Source organism: Petromyzon marinus, chromosome 54, assembly GCF_048934315.1.
Source record: "Petromyzon marinus isolate PM22_M1 ecotype Great Lakes invasive population chromosome 54, UKy_Petmar_22M1.pri1.0, whole genome shotgun sequence".
NCBI lineage: Eukaryota > Metazoa > Chordata > Hyperoartia > Petromyzontiformes > Petromyzontidae > Petromyzon > Petromyzon marinus.
Genome location: NC_133720.1, coordinates 2,755,926 through 2,780,781, shown reverse-complemented (window position 1 = coordinate 2,780,781; position 24,856 = coordinate 2,755,926). Strand labels below are relative to the sequence as shown.

Here is a 24,856-nt window from a genome sequence, read left to right as displayed (position 1 = left end):
CAACACTCACCCAGGGCCGTCTCTTCGAGGTTGGTTTTCCCTTTCAGGTTGGCGCCGTGACAAACCAAGACCTCAGCAACTTGCATCTGTATAAAGGCAAAGACAAAGATTCCCCCGTACAGGCTGAACAGACTGTTGGGACAAGTTGCTGTGAGCGAGCGGCACCTGTGAAGCCCGGCACGGCACACGAGTTGGTTGGGTGGCCAACACCACGCTCGGCTGCCTTTATCGCCCTAGTGGCGACGTTTACACACCGCACCGGGTACTCATTTGAGACTGAGTCGACCTCGGGGAGGTCCAGGACCGGTTTAGATATAATCGTCACTGGTGTCGGCCGTCAGCGGGAATCGAACTCGGGTCGTCGGGTTCGTAGCGCAGCGCGCTGACCGCTACACTACCGCTCCCCACTGCATCTGCGCAAACAGACACCCACACATACATGCCCAAACATGCACGCGTGAAGACAGTGCAAGTTAGCATTCACAAAGCCTCCACTGCCATCAAAGACAACGATTCCCCGTGTCACCGTAACAGGCTCTTGGGACGGTCCTTGACCGCAGGAAGTGGCGGCGCAGCGGTTAGTGTCCAGTTTTTTTACGTGCACAAAAAACAAAGATCCATCGTGGGATTTTGGGCCAAGTGCTGCGCATGAGCACGTAGACAAAGGTCCCCCGTATAACCTTAACACACTTGCTGGGGGCAAGTGCTGTTAGCGAGCAGCGCCTATGAGAGCCGGAATTGGCACACGAGGCGGTGGGTGTCGAGCACCACGCCCAGCTGCCTTTTGTCTCCATCGTGGCGAATGTTCACACACCGCACCAGGTGATCATTTGAGGCCGAGTCGGCCTAGCCGAGGCCCCCGAACCGATTCAGATAACTGTCACTGGTGTTGGCCGTGAGCGGGAATCGAACTCGGGTCGCCGTGGTTTCGGAGCGCAGCGTTAGCGCTAACCGCTGCGCCACCAACACTCCAAACGCGCGCGCGCACACGCACACAGAGACAAACACGCGCACACCGACAAAACAAAGGAAGATGCCACACACCGGGCATAATATATGAGGCAGGCGGTTGCGTAACACGCGGACGTGTGTAGGACATGTGTGGGATGTACGCACGCTCGCGCGGTGAGCTCCCATCGCTGGCTCCGAAGTAAAATTACCGCGCTCGTTCCCTTTCCCCCGGTATTGCCGCATAATCTCCCTTCTGCAGCGGCGAGGAAAAAAAAAACTTCAGAGAGGGTCCCCTAATCCCCTTCCCCCAAGCGTGCCCCCCCCCCGCCTCCAGAGTGCAAGGGGGTCCCCTTCCTGCCCCATGCCGGTGCGCGTGGCAGTCGTGCGCCCCTGAGCAGTGCGTACCGCCGTGCACGAAGGTAAAGGTGCAGGCCCTGCAATTACAAATTTTTTGCCCGCGCCGCTTCTGGCCGATGCTCCTTCACAAGCGGGGGGGGGGGAGCCGCTCTGGGTTGTTGTTTCACGCTCGTGTAGAAGAGGTGGAGACACCCGCGGCACTTTGCCGCCCCGCCACGGGCGCGACCTGGCGATCGACTAAGCGGAGGGAATGATTTGAAGATGGATCTGAGCCGGTGACCTGCGGGAATGCGGTGCGCGCGTGCCGACCCGTCACACCGCCGCGGCGGCATCTTTATTCCCGCATGAGAAGTGAGAAAGCACAATTTTGCGGATGCTTCTCCAGCAAGAGATTAAACGAAAACCACGACGTTTCGATCACAACACAAGCCATCGTCATCAGCAGGAAAAAAAAAATGTGTTGCGATCGAAACGCCGTGTTTGATTTTTCTCCATTCATTTGAACCTATCTACTTGACTTTGCCGAAAGACCCAAAGAATATGAATTGCTGCAGTCACGAAAGCTTTCGGTCACGATTCAAGGCACCTTTTTTTTCTTTGAGCGCTGTGCGAAACTCAAACGGCCGGTCATCCCGTACTCAAGGACGTGCTCCGAGCACCCCGAGGGAGAGCGGGAAGAGACTGACGGCGGCAAGCACACGGACGGGGGAGAAGCGGATAAACAACGCGGCGAGACGGGAGGATAGGCCGAGAGAGAGCGGGGGGGGGAGTAGCGCTCGCCCACCGGCGCTCCGTGAAATTGGACGTCTGTAACTGGCAAGCCGAGGTCGACACCGGTCCCGACAATCCAAACGCGCGCACGCGTTACGCAACTGTCTTGTGCGTTGTGTGTGACGTCTGGCGCCGTCCATTAGCTCGTGTGGTCGTGTGTGTGCGACTCGTGTGGTTGTGTGTGTGCGGCTCGTGTGGTTGTGTGTGTGCGGCTCGTGTGGTTGTGTGTGTGTGTGGCTCATGTGGTTGTGTGTGTGTGACTCGTGTGGTTGTGTGTGTGTGCGACTCGTGTGGTCGTGTGTGGCTCATGTGGTTGTGTGTGTGTGACTCGTGTGGTTGTGTGTGAGTGTGGCTCGTGTGGTTGTGTGTGTGTGTGCGACTCGTGTGGTTGTGTGTGTGACTCGTGTGGTTGTGTGTGTGTGTGGCTCGTGTGGTTGTGTGTGTGTGTGTGGCTCGTGTGGTTGTGTGTGTGTGTGCGACTCGTGTGGTTGTGTGTGACTCGTGTGGTTGTGTGTGTGTGTGACTCGTGTGGTTGTGTGTGTGTGTGGCTCGTGTGGTTGTGTGTGTGTGTGGCTCGTGTGGTTGTGTGTGTGTGCGACTTGTGTGGTTGTGTGTGTGTGTGTGACTCGTGTGGTTGTGTGTGTGTGTGGCTCGTGTGGTTGTGTGTGTGGGTCGTGTGGTTGTGTGTGTGTGTGCGAATCGTGTGGTTGTGTGTGTGTGTGCGACTCGTGTGGTTGTGTGTGTGTGCGACTCGTGTGGTTGTGTGTGTGTGTGGCTCGTGTGGTTGTGTGTGTGTGCGACTCGTGTGGTTGTGTGTGTGTGTGCGACTCGTGTGGTTGTGTGTGTGTGTGACTCGTGTGGTTGTGTGTGTGTGTGACTCGTGTGGTTGTGTGTGTGTGACTCGTGTGGTTGTGTGTGGCTCGTGTGGTTGTGTGTGTGTGTCCATCACTCTGCATGCGGTGGCTGGTAATGAGATTTTTAAATTCAGGTTTACCCTGCCATCCTAGGTCGTGACATCAGAACCGGTCCTGTGGCCCCTCCAACCCTCGCTGACCACCAACCCCTCGCTGACCACCGACCCCTCACTGACCACAAACCCCTCACTGACCACCAACCCCTCGCTGACCACCAACCCCTCACTGACCACCAACCCCTCACTGACCACCAACCCCTCGCTGACCGCTGACCCCTCGCTGACCGCTGACCCCTCGCTCACTGATCAGTGATTTTCAAACAACCATCATAACCAACCCACTTTGGAGGGGGGGCCCATCCAACAGTGGATTGACCAAGGGGGTAAATGTCCGTAACACGATTTTTAATTCCGTGCTCCTTTAAGTTTCCAAAAAAAACAAAAGAGGATGCTGGCAGGTGTGGTTGCCACCAGTCCTGTTTGTCCCAGAGTTCTCCTCTCTTTCGTGAGGTAGCAGCTGTCCCGGGAAATCAGAGAGCCTCCCCCGGGCATCACAAGTCGCGTCTCTCGTCAGCCGAGGAACAATAACCCACCGCTCGAGAACCAACGCGTTCACACGGAGACTCTCTCCCCTCTTCTGCTACTGCGAAATATCCTCCTCGCCACGACGTCATCCCCGTTCATCGTCCCTCGGCGGTGGCAACCCCCCCCCCCCGCCCGCCCCCCCTCTGGAGGCGTGGGTGCACATTTGCGACGATTAACCGAGGAAGTGCGGGAAGGATCGTGAGTAAAAATCCAGCGTGCAATAGCCAGGAATCCGTGAGCCATCCGCGTAAAGAGTCCGAGAAATTCCCCCTTTGGCCTTTGGTAGAACGAAGGGCGCGGAGATAATCCGCAGTGCTAAGCTCCGTTTTTTAATGTAGCGGAGCGTTGATCAAAGTCTCCGCTGAAACGTATCGGCAGTCGCAGATCAAGGGGCCCCAGTAGGACCCCACCCGTACCTGGCCCCAGTAGGACCCCACCCGTACCTGGCCCCAGTAGGACCCCATCCATACCTGACCCCAGTAGGACCCCACCTGTACCTGGCCCCAGTAGGACCCCACCCGTACCTGGCCCCAGTAGGACCCCACCTGTACCTGACCCCAGTAGGACCCCACCCGTACCTGACCCCAGTAAGACCCCACCCGTACCTGGCCCCAGTAGGACCCCACCTGTACCTGGCCCCAGTAGGACCCCACCCGTACCTGGCCCCAGTAGGACCCCACCCGTACCTGGCCCCAGTAGGACCCCATCCATACCTGACCCCAGTAGGACCCCACCTGTACCTGGCCCCAGTAGGACCCCACCCGTACCTGGCCCCAGTAGGACCCCACCTGTACCTGACCCCAGTAGGACCCCACCCGTACCTGACCCCAGTAAGACCCCACCCGTACCTGACCCCAGTAAGACCCCACCCGTACCTGGCCCCAGTAGGACCCCACCTGTACCTGGCCCCAGTAGGACCCCACCCGTACCTGGCCCCAGTAGGACCCCACCTGTACCTGACCCCAGTAGGACCCCACCCGTACCTGGCCCCAGTAGGACCCCACCTGTACATGGCCCCAGTAGGACCCCACCCGTACCTGACCCCAGTAGGACCCCATGCGTACCTGGCCCCAGTAGGACCCCACCTGTACCTGACCCCAGTAGGACCCCACCCGTACCTGGCCCCAGTAGGACCCCACCTGTACCTGACCCCAGTAGGACCCCACCTGTACCTGGCCCCAGTAGGACCCCACCCGTTCCTGGCCCCAGTAGGACCCCACCTGTACCTGGCCCCAGTAGGACCCCACCCGTACCTGGCCCCAGTAGGACCCCACCTGTACCTGGCCCCAGTAGGACCCCACCCGTACCTGGCCCCAGTAGGACCCCACCTGTACCTGGCCCCAGTAGGACCCCACCTGTACCTGGCCCCAGTAGGACCCCACCTGTACCTGGCCCCAGTAGGACCCCACCCATACCCAGCCCCAGTAGGACCCCACCTGTACCTGGACCCAGTAGGACCCCACCCGTACCTGGCCCCAGAAGGACCCCACCCGTACCTGCCCCAGAAGGACCCCACCCGTACCTGCCCCAGAAGGACCCCACCCATACCCGGCCCCAGTAGGACCCCACCCGTACCTGGCCCCAGTAGGACCCCACCCGTACCTGCCCCAGAAGGACCCCACCCATACCCGGCCCCAGTAGGACCCCACCCGTACCTGGCCCCAGTAGGACCCCACCCGTACCTGGCCCCAGTAGGACCCCACCCATACCCGGCCCCAGTAGGACCCCACCCGTACCTGGCCCCAGTAGGACCCCACCCGTACCTGGCCCCAGTAGGACCCCACCCGTACCTGCCCCAGAAGGACCCCACCCGTACCTGCCCCAGAAGGACCCCACCCGTACCTGGCCCCAGTAGGACCCCACCTGTACCTGGACCCAGTAGGACCCCATCCATACCTAACCCCAGTAGGACCCCACCCGTACCTGGCCCCAGTAGGACCCCACCTGTACCTGGCCCCAGTAGGACCCCACCCCTACCCGGCCCCAGTAGGACCCCACCCGTACCTGGCCCCAGTAGGACCCCATCCGTACCTGGACCCAGTAGGACTCCACCCATACCCGGCCCCAATAGAACCCCACCTGTACCTGACCCCAGTAGAACCCCACCCCCACCCATACCCGGCCCCAGTAGGACCCCACCCGTACCTGACCCCAGTAGGACCCCACCCGTACCTGGCCCCAGTAGGCGGCGGCGTGCAGTGGCTCCCAGCCATCCTCGTCGCGAGCGTCCGGGCTCATTCCCTGCTCCAGCAGCAGCTCGGCCACTCGCGAGCAGCCGTGAGCCGCCGCCACGTGCAGCTGTCGGGGGGGGGGGGGGGGAGGGGTGGGGGCAGGGGTGGACAGAGCGGCACGGCCCGGGTCAGCCACACCGCTATAGGGGAGGCAGCCAGTTGGTGGCTCGGAGGCTGGGGACGCCGCGACGGCGAGATGTTACGTACGCACGTTGAACTTCTTTCACACCATCGTACGTGGCCGACCGTGCTAATTAATCGGAGGTGCCGGGATAAGGACAACTAACACAAAAAGCAGTTCTCAAGAATGTAGTTTTATAATCTAGATTTAAAAGTGCTTGCCGACAGCGTATATCAGCTTGCACAGATTTCCTCAAGGGCCAGGAGTGGTTTAGATATTCCTCACTGATGTTGGCTGTGAGCGGGAATCGAACTCAGGGAGCCAGGTTCGTAGTGCCGAATGCCGGCGACCACTGACCCACCGCTTCTCAATATATTAACTAGGCTGTTGGGGCAAGTGCTGTTAGCATAAAGCGCATATGAAGGCCGGCACGGCACACGAGGGGGTGGGTGGCCAGCACCACGCCCAACCGCCTTTGTCTTCCGAGTAGCGATGTTTACACACCGCACCGGGTATTCCTTTGAGGCCGAGTCGACCAAGGTGAGGCCCAGGACCAATTCAGATAATCGTCACTGGTGTTGGCCGTGAGCGGGAATCGAACCTGGGTGGCCAGGTTCGTAGCGCAGCGCGCTAACCGCTACACTACCGCTCCCCACACATACATACACACACAGACACACACTCACAGACACACACTCACAGACACACAGACACACACACATACTCACACAGATACACACACATACACACACAGACACGGCTTCAACAACAACCCACCTCATCCTCGTCACCCAAAATGTGAAATTGCAAACTAACCGATGGCGAACGTCTCGCACGGGAGGGGACTCCATCCTCCCCCATCCTCCCCCATCCCCCCCCCCTCGATGTGCGTCTATCACTCGACGAGGGGGCGCTAATAAGACCGCGCGCCGCTGTCTCACTCCAATTTGGCCGGGATTAACGGGGCGCTGCCGAGGTGTTTGCCCAGACGCCGGCGATCGTTTAAGGAGCTGCAAATTTAATTTTTTTGTTGGCAGGATTCCTTCTCGTGGGCCGAGAGGCGTTTGTTTAATTCCGAGCATCGCGACGCTCGCCGAGCCGCCGGGCCAGCAACGAATGTCCGCGGACTCACTCTGGGGACACGCCGGGGTATCTCGCACACCGCACTCTGTACATCGTGTTATACACCGCGTTATACACCACGTTATACACCACGTTATACACCACGTTATAAACCACGTTATACACCACGTTATAAACCACGTTATACACCACGTTACACACCACGTTATACACCACGTTCTACACCACGTTACACACCACGTTATACACCACGTTATAAACCACGTTACACACCACGTTACACACCACGTTATACATCGCGTTCTACACCACGTTATACACCACGTTATACACCACGTTATAAACCACGTTACACACCGCGTTATAAACCACGTTATAAACCACGTTATACACCCCGTTACACACCACGTTATACACCACGTTATACACCCCGTTACACACCACGTTACACACCCCGTTGTACACCACGTTATACACCACGTTACACACCACGTTACACACCACGTTACACACCACGTTATACACCACGTTATACACCACGTTATACACCACGTTACACACCACGTTATACACCATGTTATAAACCACGTTACACACCGCGTTGTACACCACGTTGTACACCACGTTATACCGTTACACACCACGTTACACACCACGTTATACACCGCGTTACACACCACGTTACACACCACGTTACACACCACGTTACACACCACGTTATACACCACATTATAAACCACGTTGTACACCGCGCAGCGCTGCTGCGGTGATGCTGTTAACGGCCGGCGTGCTGGGGTCGTAGGTCAGATCCGATTTCCCAGCGTGGCAGTCAAAGCAATGGGTGAGTTTCTTCAGCAGGGGATCTCTAGAGGGGTTCTCTAGAGGGGATCTCTAGAGGGATTCTCTAGAGGGGTTCTCTAGAGGGGTTCTCTAGAGGGGTTCTCTAGAGGGGTTCTCTAGAGGGGCTCTCTAGAGGGGCTCTCTAGAGGGGATCTCTAGAGGGGATCTCTAGAGGGGCTCTCTAGAGGGGATCTCTAGAGGGGATCTCTAGAGGGGATCTCTAGAGAGTCCCTCTAGAGGGGATCTCTAGAGGGGATCTCTAGAGGGGATCTCTAGAGGGATCTCTAGAGGGGATCTCTAGAGGGGTTCTCTAGAGGGGTTCTCTAGAGGGGATCTCCAGAGGGGATCTCCAGAGAGGTTCTCCAGAGGGGATCTCCAGGGGGGCTCTCTAGAGGGGATCTCTAGGGGGGCTGCCCTTCCGCGTAATTCCCGACCTGCATCGCTTCAAGTCTGGCGCCGCCCACGTCTGCCGATCCACGTTGTTGTTGCTAATGAGCACTTGTCACACCCGTACTTATTTAGACACACTATGTTGCTTCTAATTGTGAAAATGCAGTGTTCCAAATGCTGCTCTCGCTCGTCTCATTATATCATAGTTTTTTTCCAAATCCGCTTTCAATAATTGCCCAAAGTGTACGCGTACTCTAGCTGTGATTTCACGCTGTGTCCCTCTGATAATTATTTTCTTTTGTCGGGCAAGGGAAAAAAAAACAGCTTTAGAATGAGCGCAATATCTTCGAGACGGTGGTGATGCTGATGCTGCTACTGCAGTGTCTCGGGTACCACGCCGGACTTGCAAAATACGGGGGGAGGGGTCGGCCAGGTTCCGCCTGCCGATAAAATTGGGAGAGTCTACTAGGTTTTAGGCCATCTAATTAGTACATGAGTACATCTAATGGGCATATTCAGTGGGTTCACTGCAGCCCAAAGACTCAGTCCCCGAGAACGCGTGCGGTGAAGCTAGGAGTCATCCCCCACGCGTGCGTGTGCTCGCTATTTGTACGCCATGAAGACCACGAATCGGTGACTTCATCAACCGCCACCGCCATCCGCCGCCACCGCGGGGTAAACCGCCGCAGTTCGTCTACTGGCAGGGTCGCGTGCGCGGTGGGCGGGGAGGCCGCGGAGGGCTCAAGCGTGGGTATCAGTCCCCGCCAGCTCCAAATACATCCGGCCAGCGTGGAAGAGTAGGCCAAATAATCCTCCGGAGACGGTGGGGGGGCTTTCCAGAGTTATCTCTCGTGCCCCCTTCTGTCCCGCCCGAAGGCGCACAACGGAAGAAGTCGCAGAGGCGGGGGTTCAGAGACGGCGAGCGAAACTGGAACGTAATCAAATGTGCCCGGGTAATTGGCCAACGGACGTGGCTCCACGTGGAGGACTACACCCTTGCCCTAGGGATGCGGGATCGCCTGCCGGTAATCGCGTCTCTCAACTGGCATCAATGGAATCAATCCGAAGTTCGCCGACAGGCACGGCGCTTTCGGCGGCCGTGTAAAAGCACCGACGGCAAATAATAAAACACGGAAGTCCTCGACTTGCACACACCCTCGCTTACGAACCAGCTTCCACAAGATACGCATATTTTTGTTACCTTGACTTTAAAAGCGAACTGTCCGCTTTGCAAATTGAACCGCGGCACGATTTTGTCCAGCCGAGCGATCCTGCGCGGGATTTAAATGGGACGTCCGCGTGCTGGGAGTGAGCGTTTGCGCGTGGGCATTTGAATGCAGTAGATTACCGTGTTCCGACTTACAAACGGGTCCCTGCAACGAACTGTGTTCGTAAGTCGAGTACTGCCCATATCTTTGCTCAGGAGAGCCATTGCCTAAAAAGTCTTACCAACCATGATCAATCCACTGCTGGATGAAGGCCTCCTCAGACCCACTGCTATAATCTCGCACGATTCTGCGAGGCAACAAAGCACACTTGCGCCCACACACGGGCTCATGTTATCGCTCCGTCTCCCCGTAATGTTAGGCCTGCTGCATATTTTCCATTTGAAATCGGCATAGGGAATTATTTATGGACATTAAGACTGGAAAAGTAATCACCAGCCATCGCAGCTTTGCTGACGAAAATGATTATAACAGAGTGATTAAGGTGAACTATTAAATAAATGCGCTAAGGTGACGATTATTACGACTCTTAAGCACGTCTACGCAGAAAGGCCTCACTTGAGTCTCCAGATTACTTTTCAGGAGGGCACTGCCAAGCTTTCGCAGTAGCGGGGCTACGACGACTGACGCGTACATTTCAAACGAGCACTTTTGTGGATACACTTTAAAATGTAGCAAATTTGGACTGTGGTTGCCGGCAACCGTGGGCGAGGGCCTCCATCCCACCCAGGGGTGGCTAGAAACCGTCTCGCGATGACGACGACGACGACGACGACGTTGCGGTCGATGGTTATGAAGTGGATGCTAACGACGACGACGGAGCGATAGCTCTGCGCGTTCGCCATTCGGTCGCGGAGAACGCACTTCCCTTTAATTACGGCGCCGCTAATTTCGAACGATGACCCCCGTTGGCTGCCGGAGCCGAGAGCTAAATTTAATCAGAGTTAATTGGCCGCTGGTTAAGTGGCACATGTACAAAGGGCCCCAATTTGTGCCAATGTTTAAAAATAGGGCTCTCATAGAAATCGCGCACGGGGAATGCACAAGGGCCAATTTGGTCCGAACGCTTATATAACGGATGAGATATTCTGAAAGGTCGGAAGCGGGGGGGGGGGGGGTTGGAAAATAGCTTCATGCAAAAAGCAACAAATAGTAGTGCTTATTTTGAAGGGCTTTTGACGCTGCGACTGAAGCGTTTATATTGGAAAGCTTTGGCACGAACGCAATCGCTGAAACCGATTGATCGATCAACGGCCTTTGCTTACATCCTGGTGAGAATCCACGGAGATAAGGGTCTCTTATGCGGTAGAGATCTGAGGTTATTGAAAAGGAAAAAAATGTATTGCCGTCAATCTCAATCCACCACACGATGTCGGTCATGGGGTTTAAAAAAAAATGTTTTAACCATACTTCATCTCACTGGTCAATGAGGGTTGGCAAAGGGAGGAGGTGGATGGTAGGAGCGGTGCTGACATCACTTGCGCTGATGCTGCTGCTACGTAGGTGTGCGCGGCCGTGAGCTGGACAACGATCACAATACGTCGAACTTGTGACGCGCTGCCGAGCACAGCTTTCGCTCGCTCTCGACGGGAGGGAACGGCTCCAAGGCAGCGAGGAGGAACCACGGACGAGCGGGGAAGGCGGCAGCAGCAGCAGCCACGCGCTTCGACGGCACCAAATTCACCCTCCCCCCAAGCTCTGCGGTTCTCTACATACGAAGACGTTATCGGCCGGTTAACGAGTGGTTCACCATGTGGCAGGAAAGAGGAGAGCGCCCGGAGAACACCAGCACACACGCGATGGGGGCGGGGGGGGGCAATCCATAGAGACAGTAGGGAGGAACGAGCAATGGCCAAAGAGGTCATATTTAAGTTTGACCTTATAGGTAAAGAAGCAGCCCTTGCAATTGCTTGCTCAGAACGCGCCTGGCTTGAAGTGGCCTCCACGAGAGGGTGCTCTACAGAGCCCCCTCTAAAGAGTATTTGGCCTACTCTTCCACGCTGGCCAGACGTCTTGGGACAGGTGGCAGTGCTCACAATCTTGCCCCACCAGATGTGACCGCGGTGACAATACCCTGGCACTGCCGGGTGGACAGTGGCGGTCGTGGGAGGGATTTAAGAACCTTCCCCCACCTCGCCAGGAGATGGATTTGAACCGGCGACCCCTGGATCACAGATCCAGTCCAGCAGCTGGCTGCCCCACCCTCCCCGGGCACGTCGCCGCGGCAGCGACCCCCCAAACGACACGATACGGCGCATCCGTGCATGCGCGCCAGCACGCACATGCACGGCCCTGTCGGTGTTCAGCGTGCAGGCTTTGGGAACACATCTCGTGGACACGGCCCGGTTTAATTTCTTGCATCGTTGGGGGTAGAGTCACAAATAAAGGCAAGGGGCTTGCGGGTCCAGACTTCATCAATTCCCTTCGAGGAGGAGCTGTCAAACGGTTAATTAGAATTCTCCCCACCAGATACGGCCAATACAGGTAATTATGGATTGGCAGCAGGGCAATGTGTTCAATTAGCTCTTGCTGGGAAGCGTCTGATGAAGGGTGGGAATGGGTAAATAACCACGCAGCATGCACGAGCCGGCGCGGCACGTCCAAGCGAGCGGAGCTGGGCAAAAGCATGGCAGCTGTTAGTGCAGCGGCTGGCTCCCTGAGAGCGGACGGAGATCACTTTAGCTTGAGCTAATGGATCTCTGTGAGAGTGAGCGAGGGACATGTGCCCACAGATCACTGGTGATAGTGAATGGAGGTTGCTTTAGCTCACAGATCCCTGGTGATAGTGAATGGTGGTTGCTTTAGCTCACAGATCTCTGGTGATAGTGAATGGAGGTTGCTTTAGCTTACAGATCCCTGTTGAGAGTGAATGGTGGTTGCTTTAGCTCTCAGATTCCTGGTGATAGTGAATGGAGGTTGCTTTAGCTTACAGATCCCTGTTGAGAGTGAATGGGGGTTGCTTTAGCTCACAGATTCCTGGTGATAGTGAATGGAGGTTGCTTTAGCTTACAGATCCCTGTTGAGAGTGAATGGGGGTTGCTTTAGCTCACAGATTCCTGGTGATAGTGAATGGAGGTTGCTTTAGCTCACGGATCCCTGGTGAGAGTGAATGGTGGTTGCTTAGGCTCACAGATCTCTGGTGATAGTGAATGGAGGTTGCTTTGGCTCAGAGATCTCTGGTGATAGTGAATGGAGGTTGCTTTAGCTCACGGATCTCTGGTGTTAGTGAATGGAGGTTGCTTTAGCTCACGGATCCCTGGTGATAGTGAATGGTGGTTGCTTTGGCTCACAGATCTCTGGTGATAGTGAATGGAGGTTGCTTTGGCTCACAGATTCCTGGTGATAGTGAATGGAGGTTGCTTTGGCTCACAGATCCCTGGTGATAGTGAACGGTGGTTGCTTTGGCTCACAGACCTCTATGGCAGTGAATGCGGTTCCCATGAACTCCACTCGTCGATTCCTACCCACCTGTATGGTGGGACTCCACCGCACATGGACCGTGTATCGTCTCCGCGATTGCACGGCGCTACCTCGTCACTGTGACAGCAGACCACAACGTGCGCGCATTTCTCCACGGAAGATTATCCCGCGGGATTCCCTAACCCCCCCCACGCCCAGCCTTCACCACTCTCCCCCAGCCCCCCCCCCATGGGCAATCAAATCTATTTTAGAATGTCATTGATTTACAGAATCATACAAATCTTGATCTTCTTTGGTTCTTTCAGTAAAGTCACGTAGAATGACGTGACTTTACCGAAAGAACCAAAGAAGATGAATCCTTGCAGTCACGAATGCTTTAAATCGAAATCCAAATCTTTAGTTATACTGGTGAAATCCGACGAGCCGTAAAGCTCTTTTTCGGCATCAGAGCAGCAACAACAACACTTCCTTGAAAACACCTCCTTACCTACTCGTAATAAAGATTCTAAACTGAATACAGCCCCCCCCCCCCCATCTACTCCCTGCCTCTCTCCCACACCCCCACCCCCCGGCTCATCCCACTTGAACGGAATTAATGGAAAAAATAATCTCTGCCAAATCCAACTCACTTCGCTTTACTCGCAGGTTTCGAGTCCATTTCCTCCTCCTGTGCTCATCTCAAAGGGAGTCCCCCGGCCCCCGCCCCCCGCCTCACCTCGCACCGACCCACGTCTCGGAAATGGCACCGCAGATGCATCCTCCAATTGTTGCTTCGCTCTGCCCACGCTGGGGGGCGCGCGGTAAGCCATCACTCGCCAGGGCGCGTGACGCCGACGCGGGTTCAAAGGTCGCGACGCGGTGCACGACGCCCGCCGGCAATAATGTGTCGTGGTTTCTTAGGGTCACCGGTTCGATCTCCACCCAAGCGAGCGGTGGCAACGGGGCATGCCGCGGGTTCGGTCGATCGGCAGGTCGGCGGTGGGGTAAAATGTGGGTACGACTCCCACCTCCTCCAGGACGTCTGGCTGGTGTGCATCAGCAGGACGGAAATGCCCGTGTAGAGGCCCAGTAAATACGGAACGTTGGGCCAACGTTGGTCCCAACGGTTCTGACCAATTGCCAACGTTCGCCAAAACGTCGCAATCCCCGGTTACGATTCAGAATCCCTGCGATGTTGTCTCACTCGTTTGCTCGTCCGTTTCGTGTGCACTGGCGCATCTGTGCTGTCCGTGCTGTGCACCGATTGTACTCTCAGTCCTAATGCTCTCCTTCGTACCATCTCGTTTGTACCGTCTGTAGTGTCTACATTGTCTCGTCTGTACCGTCCGCTTTTACTCGGGTTGCCACTTGTGCTGGTTTTCCCAAGCTTGAAACTAAAACTATTGGAACTATTTTTTTATTGAAGCAATTTTTGTATTACCAGGTAAGACCCACTGAGCTATTTAGCGACCTTGCTATCACAAATGACAGCTCAACGAAGTGGCTTATCGCATGGAAATGTATAGCAGCCAAATTACTCTAAACGCACGTTGATTCTAAATGTGGAGGGGAAAACCGGAGGACCTGACGAAAATTTCATGCGACCACGGGGAGAGAGACGTGCAAACTCCAAATATTCAGCCATCAGTGTTCGAACCCATTACCTCCTGAATACCAGGCGAGGTAGTTAACATCTCGCCACCGAGGATTATCCTCTTGTTGAAGAGGCAGCTGCCCTGGGAGATCTGTCACTCTTCCGGGGACATCAAAACCCGCGTCTTTTCATAATTTGCACAACAGTAATATTATACTGTACGTACGTATGTTGAACTACCTTCGCACCGCACATAGCCAACCGTGCATATCGGAGGTGCGGCGGAATGGCAACGAACTAACACGCAAAGATCAGCTTTCGGGGGAAATGAGTTTTCATCTGGAGTACATTCGTCTTCCCGTGGCGCGTCCCGGTTTCTTGCCACCCTGATGAGAGGTGGCGACGTTCACAGCCGTCGTTTTGTAACGAGAGACAAGACAGCAGGCGTTTGCGTGCGTGCCGCGCGTCACAGTACGGGCGACAAACACACGCAAAACAAACGTCGGCGTTTTGTTTTTCTTATTCCGGCAAAACGCTCGTCCCCCGCCCCCAGGCTCCTGACGACTGTGCTGTGACATGCGATCCCCCCGTGGAGCACAAGCGACGAAGACGACGAAGACGACGAAGACGCGCGACAAGACTAACGCGCGGCGGGGTCCCTACGTCAACGCTGCCTGGCGTTGGCGTAGGGACCCACGCACGTGTGGTATGTACGAATAAATAAATATTATTTGCTCGGTGAGACTGCACTCCGCTTGACATTCCAGTCATTGTTCTCCTTAAAATAACAAGGGGGAACAAAAAATAAATGTATAATCGGGGCTCGATGTGGAATGCGTGTAAAAACAACAATGCGCACCCTGGGAAGACTCACGTGCGTGTGTGTATGGCTGTGTGCGTGCGTGTGCTAACAGCACTTGCCCCTACAGTCTGTTAAGGCTATACGGGGGATCTTTGTCTTTGGGGAGCGGTAGCGTAGAGGTTAGCGCTACGTTGCGCTACTAACCCGGCGACCTGGGTTCGATTCCCGCTCACGGCCAACACCAGTGCCCATTATCTGAATTGGTCCTGGGCCTCACCTAGGTCGACTCAGCCTCAAATGAGTAGCTACTGCGTTGTGTGTAAACATCAGCACCGAGGAGACAAAGGCATCTAAAGATCCCCCGTGTAGCCTCAATAGACCGTCGGGGCAAGTGCTGTTGGCGGCACACGAGGGGGTGGGTGGCCAGCACCACGCCCGACCGCCTTTGTCTCCCCAGTGGCGATGTTTACAAACCACACCAGGTACTCGCGTGAGGCCGAGTCGACCTAGGGGAGGCCCGGGACCGGTTCAGATAATCGTCAGCGGTGTTGACCGTGAGCGGGAATCGAACCCGGGTCGCCGGCGTTCGTAGCGCAGCGCAGCGCTAACCGCTGCACCACCGCTCCCCACAGTCAGCGCGTAACGCACACATCACGTGCACGCATCTAAAGCACAACCGTCTAGCCGTCGTCATGTGCCAACGACGGGCGCGCGGCTGGTGGGGGCGGGGGGGGTTTGCCCCGTCGAAGCGTCACGCTCAAGCAAACGAACGCCTTCCAAGGCAAAGCGTCGCCGCCGCCGCCGCCGCCATTCACCGTGAACACAAAGTGAAAGGCCGCGCTCGCGCCCGGCACAAATGGGTAACAAGGGCCCGCGAGGGATCGTCGGATTTGCAAGACCAAAATCGCTCGCGGCATCAGAGTGTGCATCGCGCTCGGTGGGCGAGGCTGAACGGAGTTGCGGTGGCTTGGAGATGTTAACTACCTCGCCAGGTATACAGGAGGTCGTGGGTTCAATTCGGACTCTGCCGCCTGCTGTATATTTGGAGTTTGCGCGTCTCTCTCTCTCTCTCTCCCCGTGATCGTGTGGATTTTTCTCCGGAGTCCTCCGGTTTTTTCCTCCACATTTAGAATGAACATCGCGCGTTTAGAGTATTTGGCTGCTGCCATAAATTTCCACACGATGATGATAAGCACGCTTCGTTGGGCTGTCACTTGTGGCCAAGTCGCTCGCGAAGAAACAGCTACGTAGCTCAGTGGGCCCTTACCTGGTAAAAAAATAAAACATAGTTGAAAGTTTATAGGAGGTGGCCGAAACTCAACTTCGGAACACAAGAAGGAGAGACTCTCCCACAGCCCCAGCACGGCATCTCCTCGCCCGCTGCATGGAGCGCACGGCTGCTCACATTGATTCTTGGGCGACGTCCTCCCCTCGTCCGGCTGTGAACAACGCGGTGGAGCGACGCGGGAAGCGGCTTCTGAGAGCCCGAGAAGGATGCGGCACGCAGGCAAACAGTCTCATTCCGATCCCGGTGAGCGCAAGCGAGTGGCACGGTGCCTCCTCTACCTCCCCTGCTCCGCACCGCTCTCGCTCACCTCTCTCACCTTTGCCCTCGCTCACCACCACCGCCACCACCAGCTGTCTCCCTCCGCTGTTATACACACCCCCCGCTCACCTCTCTCATCCCACACTCCCGCCCCGCCTCTCTCCTCCCGAGATATAATTTTGTTTTTTTCTGGACGGGGGTTGCGGTCAAGCTTTGACGTCCCGTCCTCGCGAGTGCACCGACGTCAAGTAAGGTCGCCGGAGAGCGAGACAAACAGATGAATAAATGTCGCCAGAAATGTAATAAAAACACAAATAAATAACGAATGAAGCGGGGGGGGGGGGGAAGGAAAAGCAATGACCCGAGAACCAACAAAGGAGAAAGCATCCAGAAAGCTGACTTCCGTTTCATCTTCTAGCTTCTCCTGTCGTACGGCATGCAAGCAACAGTTTGTAGAAATGATGTCACGGTTGAATGTGAAGGGCTTTCAACCAATCCCAGGCGGCCGTAGGCGCCGTACGGATTGCAGCGATGCCGCCAGCGTGCGCGTGGACGGCGCAACTAGTCGGCGATAGTTCAAGATTATTTTGGTGCTGTAAGCGTCCAAAAGATGAGCCGCTTTGTTGAGCTATCATTTGCGATAGCCAGGTCGCTTCTGGAAAAAATCAGTCAATACCTCAGTGGGATTTTCTTGGTAGGAAGGGGGTAGGGGTTCAGTGTTTTATTTGTACGTGTTTGGGCGATTTGTTTACCTTTCTTATACTTTGCACTCCTATCGTGTTTTCGTAACTGTTTGTCGTTGTGACGTTCTTATCCGCCGCCACTGAACATCTGTGAAAAAGAGCTTCGAAGCTCATCGGATTCCTCCTGCAGCGTAAATAAATATTCAGATTCTGATTTCTGACTTCTGATTCAGATGGTTATGGGCTTGACCACAGCCGCAAATTGGCGACTCTTTGATGCTCCACTTACGGGACGACGTGGTAAGACGCGCATCTCAGCGGTGCTCCACAGCGGCCGCGTCGCGACAGACCCGCGGCTACGTCCACGGTCGGGTCCTCCCACCTTCCGGCGAGCGGCAAAAGTCCGTGTCAAATTCGCACGTTGCCGGTGCTAAGTTTGCGAACCGTGTCATACGGCAAGCCTCGGGACAGCGCGCGACCAAACGCTGTCCGGGTTCGCCCGGGAGGAGTGGAGCGGTGCGCAGTCATTGCCATCGCGGCCACGTCGCTGGGTCGGCGTGGCCGCAGCGCCGAGGGCGGGCGGATTATACGGAGCGGACGGAAGTGTGAGGGAGCGTTCGTTTAAGGTCCGTTGGTGGAGGGGGCCGTCCGTGGAGGGGAGATGATGCTCGAAATGCAAAAGCAGAAGTGGGATTGGCGAGCGGTTCGACTGAGCGAGTGTTGCTTTGGTCTAAAAAGAAAAAAAAAACCGCGTGGTTTTTATCAAGATTTTTCCCCGAGTCCCCCAGCCACCCCCCCCCCTCCATCCAAACCTAAATCTCCTACACAAAGAGAAAGGCGACTGCTGGGTGAAATAAGAGATAAACTTCCCGCCTGTTGAATGGCCTCTCGGTCTGTCTAAAAAGAATGACAACGCCGTGAACCGCACGCTTGGCCAATCGAGCGGCACGCAGGGCAGGAATATGCAATGCGTCCGTGCAACCTCTCTTTTAATAATTATTATTCTTGTTAGCCATTTTTTTATTGACGCATATTTGTAGCCAGGTCGACGTGGGCCCGGGAGAGACGCCAGGCCGTGTCGCCACGGCCGACTGTGCGCGGTTGGCTACGTACGGCGCGGAAGAAGTTCCACGTGCGCGTGTGTTCGTGCGTGTGTGTTCGTGCGCGTGTGTTCGTGCGCGTGTGTTCGTGCGCGTGTGTTCGTGCGCGTGTGTTCGTGCGCGTGTGTTCGTGCGTGTGTGTTCGTGCGCGTGTGTTCGTGCGCGTGTGTTCATGCGTGTGTGTTCGTGCGTGTGTGTTCGTGCGTGTGTTCGTGCGTGTGTGTTCGTGCGTGCGTCACGTCCACGTGCAGTGGCCGCGGCGTCCTCGCGTAGCCACTCGCCGGCGTCGCACGCAACGAGCACGATTCACACTCGCGGCTGGTGAGGTCTAAGGAATGAACCGCTCTCTCCCCGCCCCCCCCCCCCCCCCAATAGACCGATTCATTGAAACGAACCGGCGGGTTCATTTCAATGAATCGGTTTCCCCGCCGGTGAGTTTGCGGCCCGCGTGCGCGCCGAACTCACCGAGGCCTCTCCACAAGCGAGGAGCAGCTCAGATTTTGTGTCCCTTCTTCCTCCTCCATTGTACCCAGCACGTGCACAGAGATAACGCAATTCAGACTCGGGCATTATCGCAGCTGGCGAGGTCTATCGAGCCAAGAAAATCTCATCCCCACAAGGACGACACAAGCCCACGACTGTCAGTAGTTGGCGGCATTATTATCCAGTGGGAAAAAAAAAACTCCCGTAAGAGAGCGTTCCCCGGCGCTGGCTCGGCTCGGTTTGCGCCAGTCGAAAAATCCGGCCGTCAGAGAACCGCGAACAGCTTTGGTTCCTTTCATTTAAGCCCTCTGGCTTGCTTATAACCGTGCGTGCGAACGCAGCTCAAAGCGCCGACCGGCAGAGGATGCACTGTTGTTCGACTGCAGGCGGAGGCGACGCCGTAAAGTGGTGGGGGGGAAAAAAAAACCGTGATCCGTGAACCAAAGCACTCCCCCCCTCCCCCACCCACCCCTTGTTTACCTGACGGGTTACCGCAGAGAAACCCACAAAGCCGTCCCAGCGGTGATTCAATCTCGGCCTCTGCAGCCCTCCACCCGATTAGCGACCTTGCAATTGGTCCATTTAAACAACAGCCCCCCATCCACCACCACCCCCCCCCCCCCAAAAAAGAAAGTCGTGTATTATTATAATGCAGCGAGTTATTTATAGATACCCTACTCAAATAATAGGGAGCGTTATGATAGCGTTTCTCCAAACCGATCGCAGAAAAACGCCTCTTCAATCTGCGAGCGGCCAGCCTCCCTGCCGGGGTGACCCAAGTGAAAATCAGTTTGGGAGGTTACTCGCTTAAACAAATGCCTCCGGATAATATTGATCTGGATAATATTGATCCGGAAAGCCGATAGACCGATAAGACTAAAACATATTTTGTATTCAGCCATCGGATTGCAAGTCCATTGTGTTCACAGCAACGTCACTGATGGACAGCGCCAAGCATGCCCCGATTTCCTTTCAGACATACCATGAGTTAGTTGGAGGCATATTATAAGTGTAATGTATAATGACGTATTGTTAGTAGCTCAGCTTAGTGGAGAATATATTGAGCACATTGATTATATTGATGTAGTTTATATTTAGTTCCTTCACATCGGTTTATTGTATGATAGTTGGGTAGTTGCAGTTCTTTAGCGTCAATATACTAAATGCCTCTGTTGATACGTAAACTCTGACTTTAACATAGCTACTTCCGTGACCAGTTACATGCTAATCTCCCAGTTACATGCTAATTTCTGACTTTAACATCCTGATAATCTCTCACATTAACACAGCTACTTCAGTGCTAAATTCTTCTGGTGACATGTAAACTCCTTTGTCAAGGCGCTCTGCTCCTCCCACCCAGCTTAAAAAGACGCTGCCAAGCTCAGCAGTGTTCACTGGAGCGCTGTCGTCCCGACAGTTCTGTTCCTTCACCTGAGGACGGCTGCTTGCGTTGTGGCCTGAAACGTCGTGAGAATTTAATTTCATTACGTTCTATTTTTTTATCATTTCATTATTTCCCTTCTACGTGACTTTACCGAAAGAACCAAGAAGATGAATACCAAGAGTAATAATAATAATAACGACAAGAGTAAAACACAATTTACAACGCGCACATCGTCACGAGGGTACATTTTCGGTCGGGACTCAGTGGAGCGCAGAAGCCAGGCTTCTAGGATCCTCGTACGCCTGATGAAACACGACGCTACACTCGTTTTTATCTTACCACGTGAGACCGACTGAGCTATGTACACAGCTCTTTTTTCAGAAGCGACCTGGCCACCAGAAATGATAGCTCAAAGTGACTTAACATCGTGCGGATATTTATAGCAACAGCCAAATGCTCGCGACGCAACGATGATTCTAAATGTGGGGGGAGGAGCCGGAGAAAAATCCACGTGGCCATGGGTAGAGAGAGAAACACCCAAACTCCGAATATACAACAGGCGTCAGGGTCGGAATCAAACCCACGACCTCCTGTACACCAGGCGAAGTAGTTAACATCTCCTAGACACCATGATTATGATGAGAGAGACACCGCAAACTCCACATACACAGCATGCGTCAGGGTCGGGATCGAACCCACGACCTCTTGTCTACCAGGCGAGGTAGTTAACATCTCCTAGCCACCGTGATAATGATGATGATGAGAGAGAGACACCGCAAACTCCACATACACAGCAGGCGTCAGGATCGGGATGGAACCCACGACCTCCTGTACACCAGGCGAGGTAGTTAACATCTCCTAGCCACCGTGGCGCCCCAGAAAAACCTTGGCGTCAGCAGGATAGGTAATTAAGGCACAACGCAAATGTCGCTGATGATGTCATGAGGCACTTCATTGGGGCAGGCAGGGACAGAAAACACCAGGCATCACTGGAGCTGCAATCAGCATCAACACCTTTCCTCATCGCGTGCATTGCAAGAGAGCAAATCAATTACAAAAATATATATAGAGATAAATCATTAATTTATATATAAAAAAAATAGCTGGCAATGTCAAATGTATGGGCAGGACTTTGAGATAAGCTCAAAATATCACCGACGCCTATATTATCGACTGACTTAAAAAATATGGGTGACTTCTAACCCGAACGCCTCGGACCCCAAGATGAGTTTTAAAGGTTTTCAATACCCAAGGCGAGTACCACCGACTGGGCCCTGACAGCCAGGCTTGACATGCATCGTTAATACAGTTCTTCTTCTGCGTCTTCTTGGTCTTTCTTCTTCGTAGTCGTCCTGTCTCCTGTCCGACCGATATGCGGTCTTTTCCCAACATTCTGCACAGGCCACCCCCCGCTTCTGGTGGTTGGCATTGCCCGAATCTTGAGCAGCAGCACATTGCGGTGCCGCAGGGCATCTCTGGCGATGAGCCACGTGGGTTGCTTCTCCTGACAAGCACACACACACACTTTGATCGATTATTGTGTAGAGGTGTCATCGCCCCCCCCCCCCCCCGACCATGATTTCGAGAGAGCTGCATCTGCCGAGACTCGCTCTCTTCAGACCGTTCACGCGCCGCCACGTGACCCATTTGGAATTGGAGCCAGACGCGAGCTGCTCACCGGGGGGGGGGGGGGGGGGGGGCGATTCCTCGCCGGCTCCAGCGAAACCGCCGAGCATCCGGGGGGATCTGTTAGGGGTGGTGGGGGCTAGAGAGGGGGTGGTGAAAAAACTCCTGCCTCATGAACTAGGGAATTGGCACGCAGACTAGGTAATAGAACGCGACGACAGTTTACCCACGCGGAATGGGGGAAGAGGCGCAACATCGCCGCGGAACCGGCGGTTCGTTCTCATGGATCGCTTTCCCTGCCGGTGTGTTTGGAGCACTCCCTCGGCCACCCTCGACGAGTGAGGAGCAGCTTAACAGTTGTTGTTGTTTGTTTTTTTTAAATCGTTATTATATCCAGCACGTGCATTAAGGTATTTTTTTTTTACAGATGAATAGGCCATCTCTGAAGTGTGCCAGAGACAGCATCGAAGTCTCCGAGGTTTTGTCATGTTCAGGGTCTGCTCCAGAGGCTGGCAAACAAATGGTTTTTAATGTTGACGGGCGTGCTTCGTCGGTTGGTTGGTTGGTTGGTTCGGTTGATAAGGGGAGTTTTTTTTGGGTTAGATCGCGTAAATATGAATGTGTCTCCATCATTAGACCTCCTTTGCCAGTACCAAAATGTAATAATGAGGTTTTTCCCCTTTTTTCTGGCAACAAAACTGAAACCTTTTCAGAAGGATTCATGTTACTGCATTAACCACAATACCTGCAGTCAAAATGCAAACAAAAAACTACTATGACCATATATGCATTGTCCTTGAAACTGATTGGTCCACGCCAAGGGACGGCTTTCTCTTGAGCCTCGACCCAATTGGTGCTCGACCACATGACGCCAAAAGGCGTCACACAGCTCAAAGACAATGCACTATCAAAGTAATGAGGGCTCGGGGTGAGCATCTTATATTATGAATGTGTCGTGAAACCCACCACAACCCAATCTAACCCAAAACAACCTTTATTCTGGATAATATTGGTCGCGAAAGCCGACGTGTTGAACTGGTTCGGTTGGTTGGCGCGTGTGCGACCGCTATAAATGGGCCACCGAAGATGCGCCGGAATCTGGACACCGGGAGTCCCGTCGTTCACTGGGTGCCGTTCTATACGAGGCGGCTTGGCTCCCCGGCACGCCACCCCCTGGCAAGCCGGGGGAGAGCTGAGGGGGAGACCCCGACCACCGGGACGGTGTCATTCTCCTGCGGTGGTTTCACCAGCACCGAGCCATCGCACCTCCTGGAGTCCCAACGACCGCGATTCCTGCCCTCTCCAGCTCTCTCTCTCTCTCTTTCCGCACCCTGGTCCGTCGCGAAGAGTCGTGACGACGTCCCGCGTGCCGACCAACCCGTCGATGATTCACGCAGCTCGAGGCTTCTCGTCCGCTCCACCGACGTTACGCTGCTGCTCCTCGTTAACCCCCCCGCCCGCCCGCACGCGCGAGAGAGAGAGAGAGAGACGAGCGATGGTGCGGTGCGGTGGTACCGGCACCGCTCGGCGGCGGCCCTCCCGGGGGGAGTTGTCGGCGTTCAACTTCCCGCCGGTCCCTTTGCCGAGAGGGCACAGGGTTAGGCGTGGGCTGGGAATGCTGATGTCAGGTTCCCGGAAGCGAAAGCCGTCTACCCTCAAGGGAACGGGGGGAGGCCGTTGCCGACTCTCCGGAGATACCCACACGCCGGTAGGGTAGAGGCCCATAGTGCCCTGGAGCTGTGGAGGTCGGCACCTGCTCCCGGACCGGATTTACCGCCGGACGCTAGGTGGCATGTACCGACTCGGTGATGAACGGGGGGTTGGGGGGTGGACCATGAGAAGGTGTCCGTGATTGGCAGTGAGAGACTGTGGGCGAGGGGGGGAACACGTTACTCAGCAGGGAGGGGGGGGGGGTTCTACTGATATTTGTATGATCCACAGATCATCACGCGCAAGGCCCTCGTGTGACCACACAATGCTTTGGGTTGGCTGGTGGGAAAGGCACTGGCCCCGAGGGCACGGTCAGATTTAACTCAGCCGGTCAGATTTAACCCAGCCGGTTAGATTTAACCCAGGCGGTTAGATTTAACCCAGCCGGTTAGATTTATTAGATTTAACTCAGCCGGTTAGATTTATTAGATTTAACTCAGCCGAGCACGGTCCACAGAAAGCTCTCAGGGCCAGTTGTACAGTCGAAGAGCCAAATATTTGGCGTGACAATTGCGTAAGGCCCCCACCCACCCAGCGAGCGAGCTGGTTGTTTGGAATGCGGGCCGGATGGATGAGCACAATGGGGAGGGCGTTGCTTTTTTAAGACGCGTGCCCTGGGGACGCGGAGGGACGGCACGGACGGCACGCTCGGCAGCGTCCGCGGAAACATCAGGCTACGTGCTGACGCGAAGCGCGTCGGTCAGTCCGACTCAGCCTTCGTCCGTAACGCGCGAGCCACGCAGCCGGCTGGCAGCCCGCTTGCTCTTTAAAAACAAAAAAATACCGTCACTGTTAGATTTCTCCGTTTGTTGATCTCGCCAAATAAGTGGCACCCGAGCATCCGCGATGGGGGCGCGGCTCTCATCGGAGTTGGTTTCATTTTAAAATGACTGCGAGCGGACGCTCATCCCGAGATCTTGAACTGGTCGGGAGGGGGGTAAGATGTGACCTGGTGTGGCGAAAAGCAGAGTAAATTGGAGGAGACGTTTCCCGCACCGAACGGGTGAATTCGGCAAACGGGTGAATTCGGCGAACGCCCGATGGTGCGGACCGTTCTCCAA

General features: G+C 55.2%; 1 protein-coding gene and 1 long non-coding RNA gene across 2 annotated transcripts in view; one reads left to right on the top strand and one right to left on the bottom strand.

Moving 5' to 3' along the window:
- Positions 1 to 24,856, bottom strand: part of LOC116954098 (protein phosphatase 1 regulatory subunit 16A-like) — a 160,271-nt gene that overhangs the window by 11,594 nt on the left and 123,821 nt on the right. Inside the window, exons 7-8 of the mRNA XM_032974531.2 lie at positions 5,750 to 5,875; positions 11 to 86 (exon numbers count right to left, since the gene is read on the bottom strand). Coding sequence (XP_032830422.2) covers positions 11 to 86; positions 5,750 to 5,875 — 202 coding nt within the window. The remainder of the gene's footprint in view (positions 1 to 10; positions 87 to 5,749; positions 5,876 to 24,856) is intronic.
- On the top strand, positions 13,744 to 15,210 carry LOC142905431 (uncharacterized). The gene is made up of 2 exons (XR_012929603.1): positions 13,744 to 13,882; positions 15,015 to 15,210. It is a non-coding gene; the product is annotated as an uncharacterized LOC142905431 (long non-coding RNA).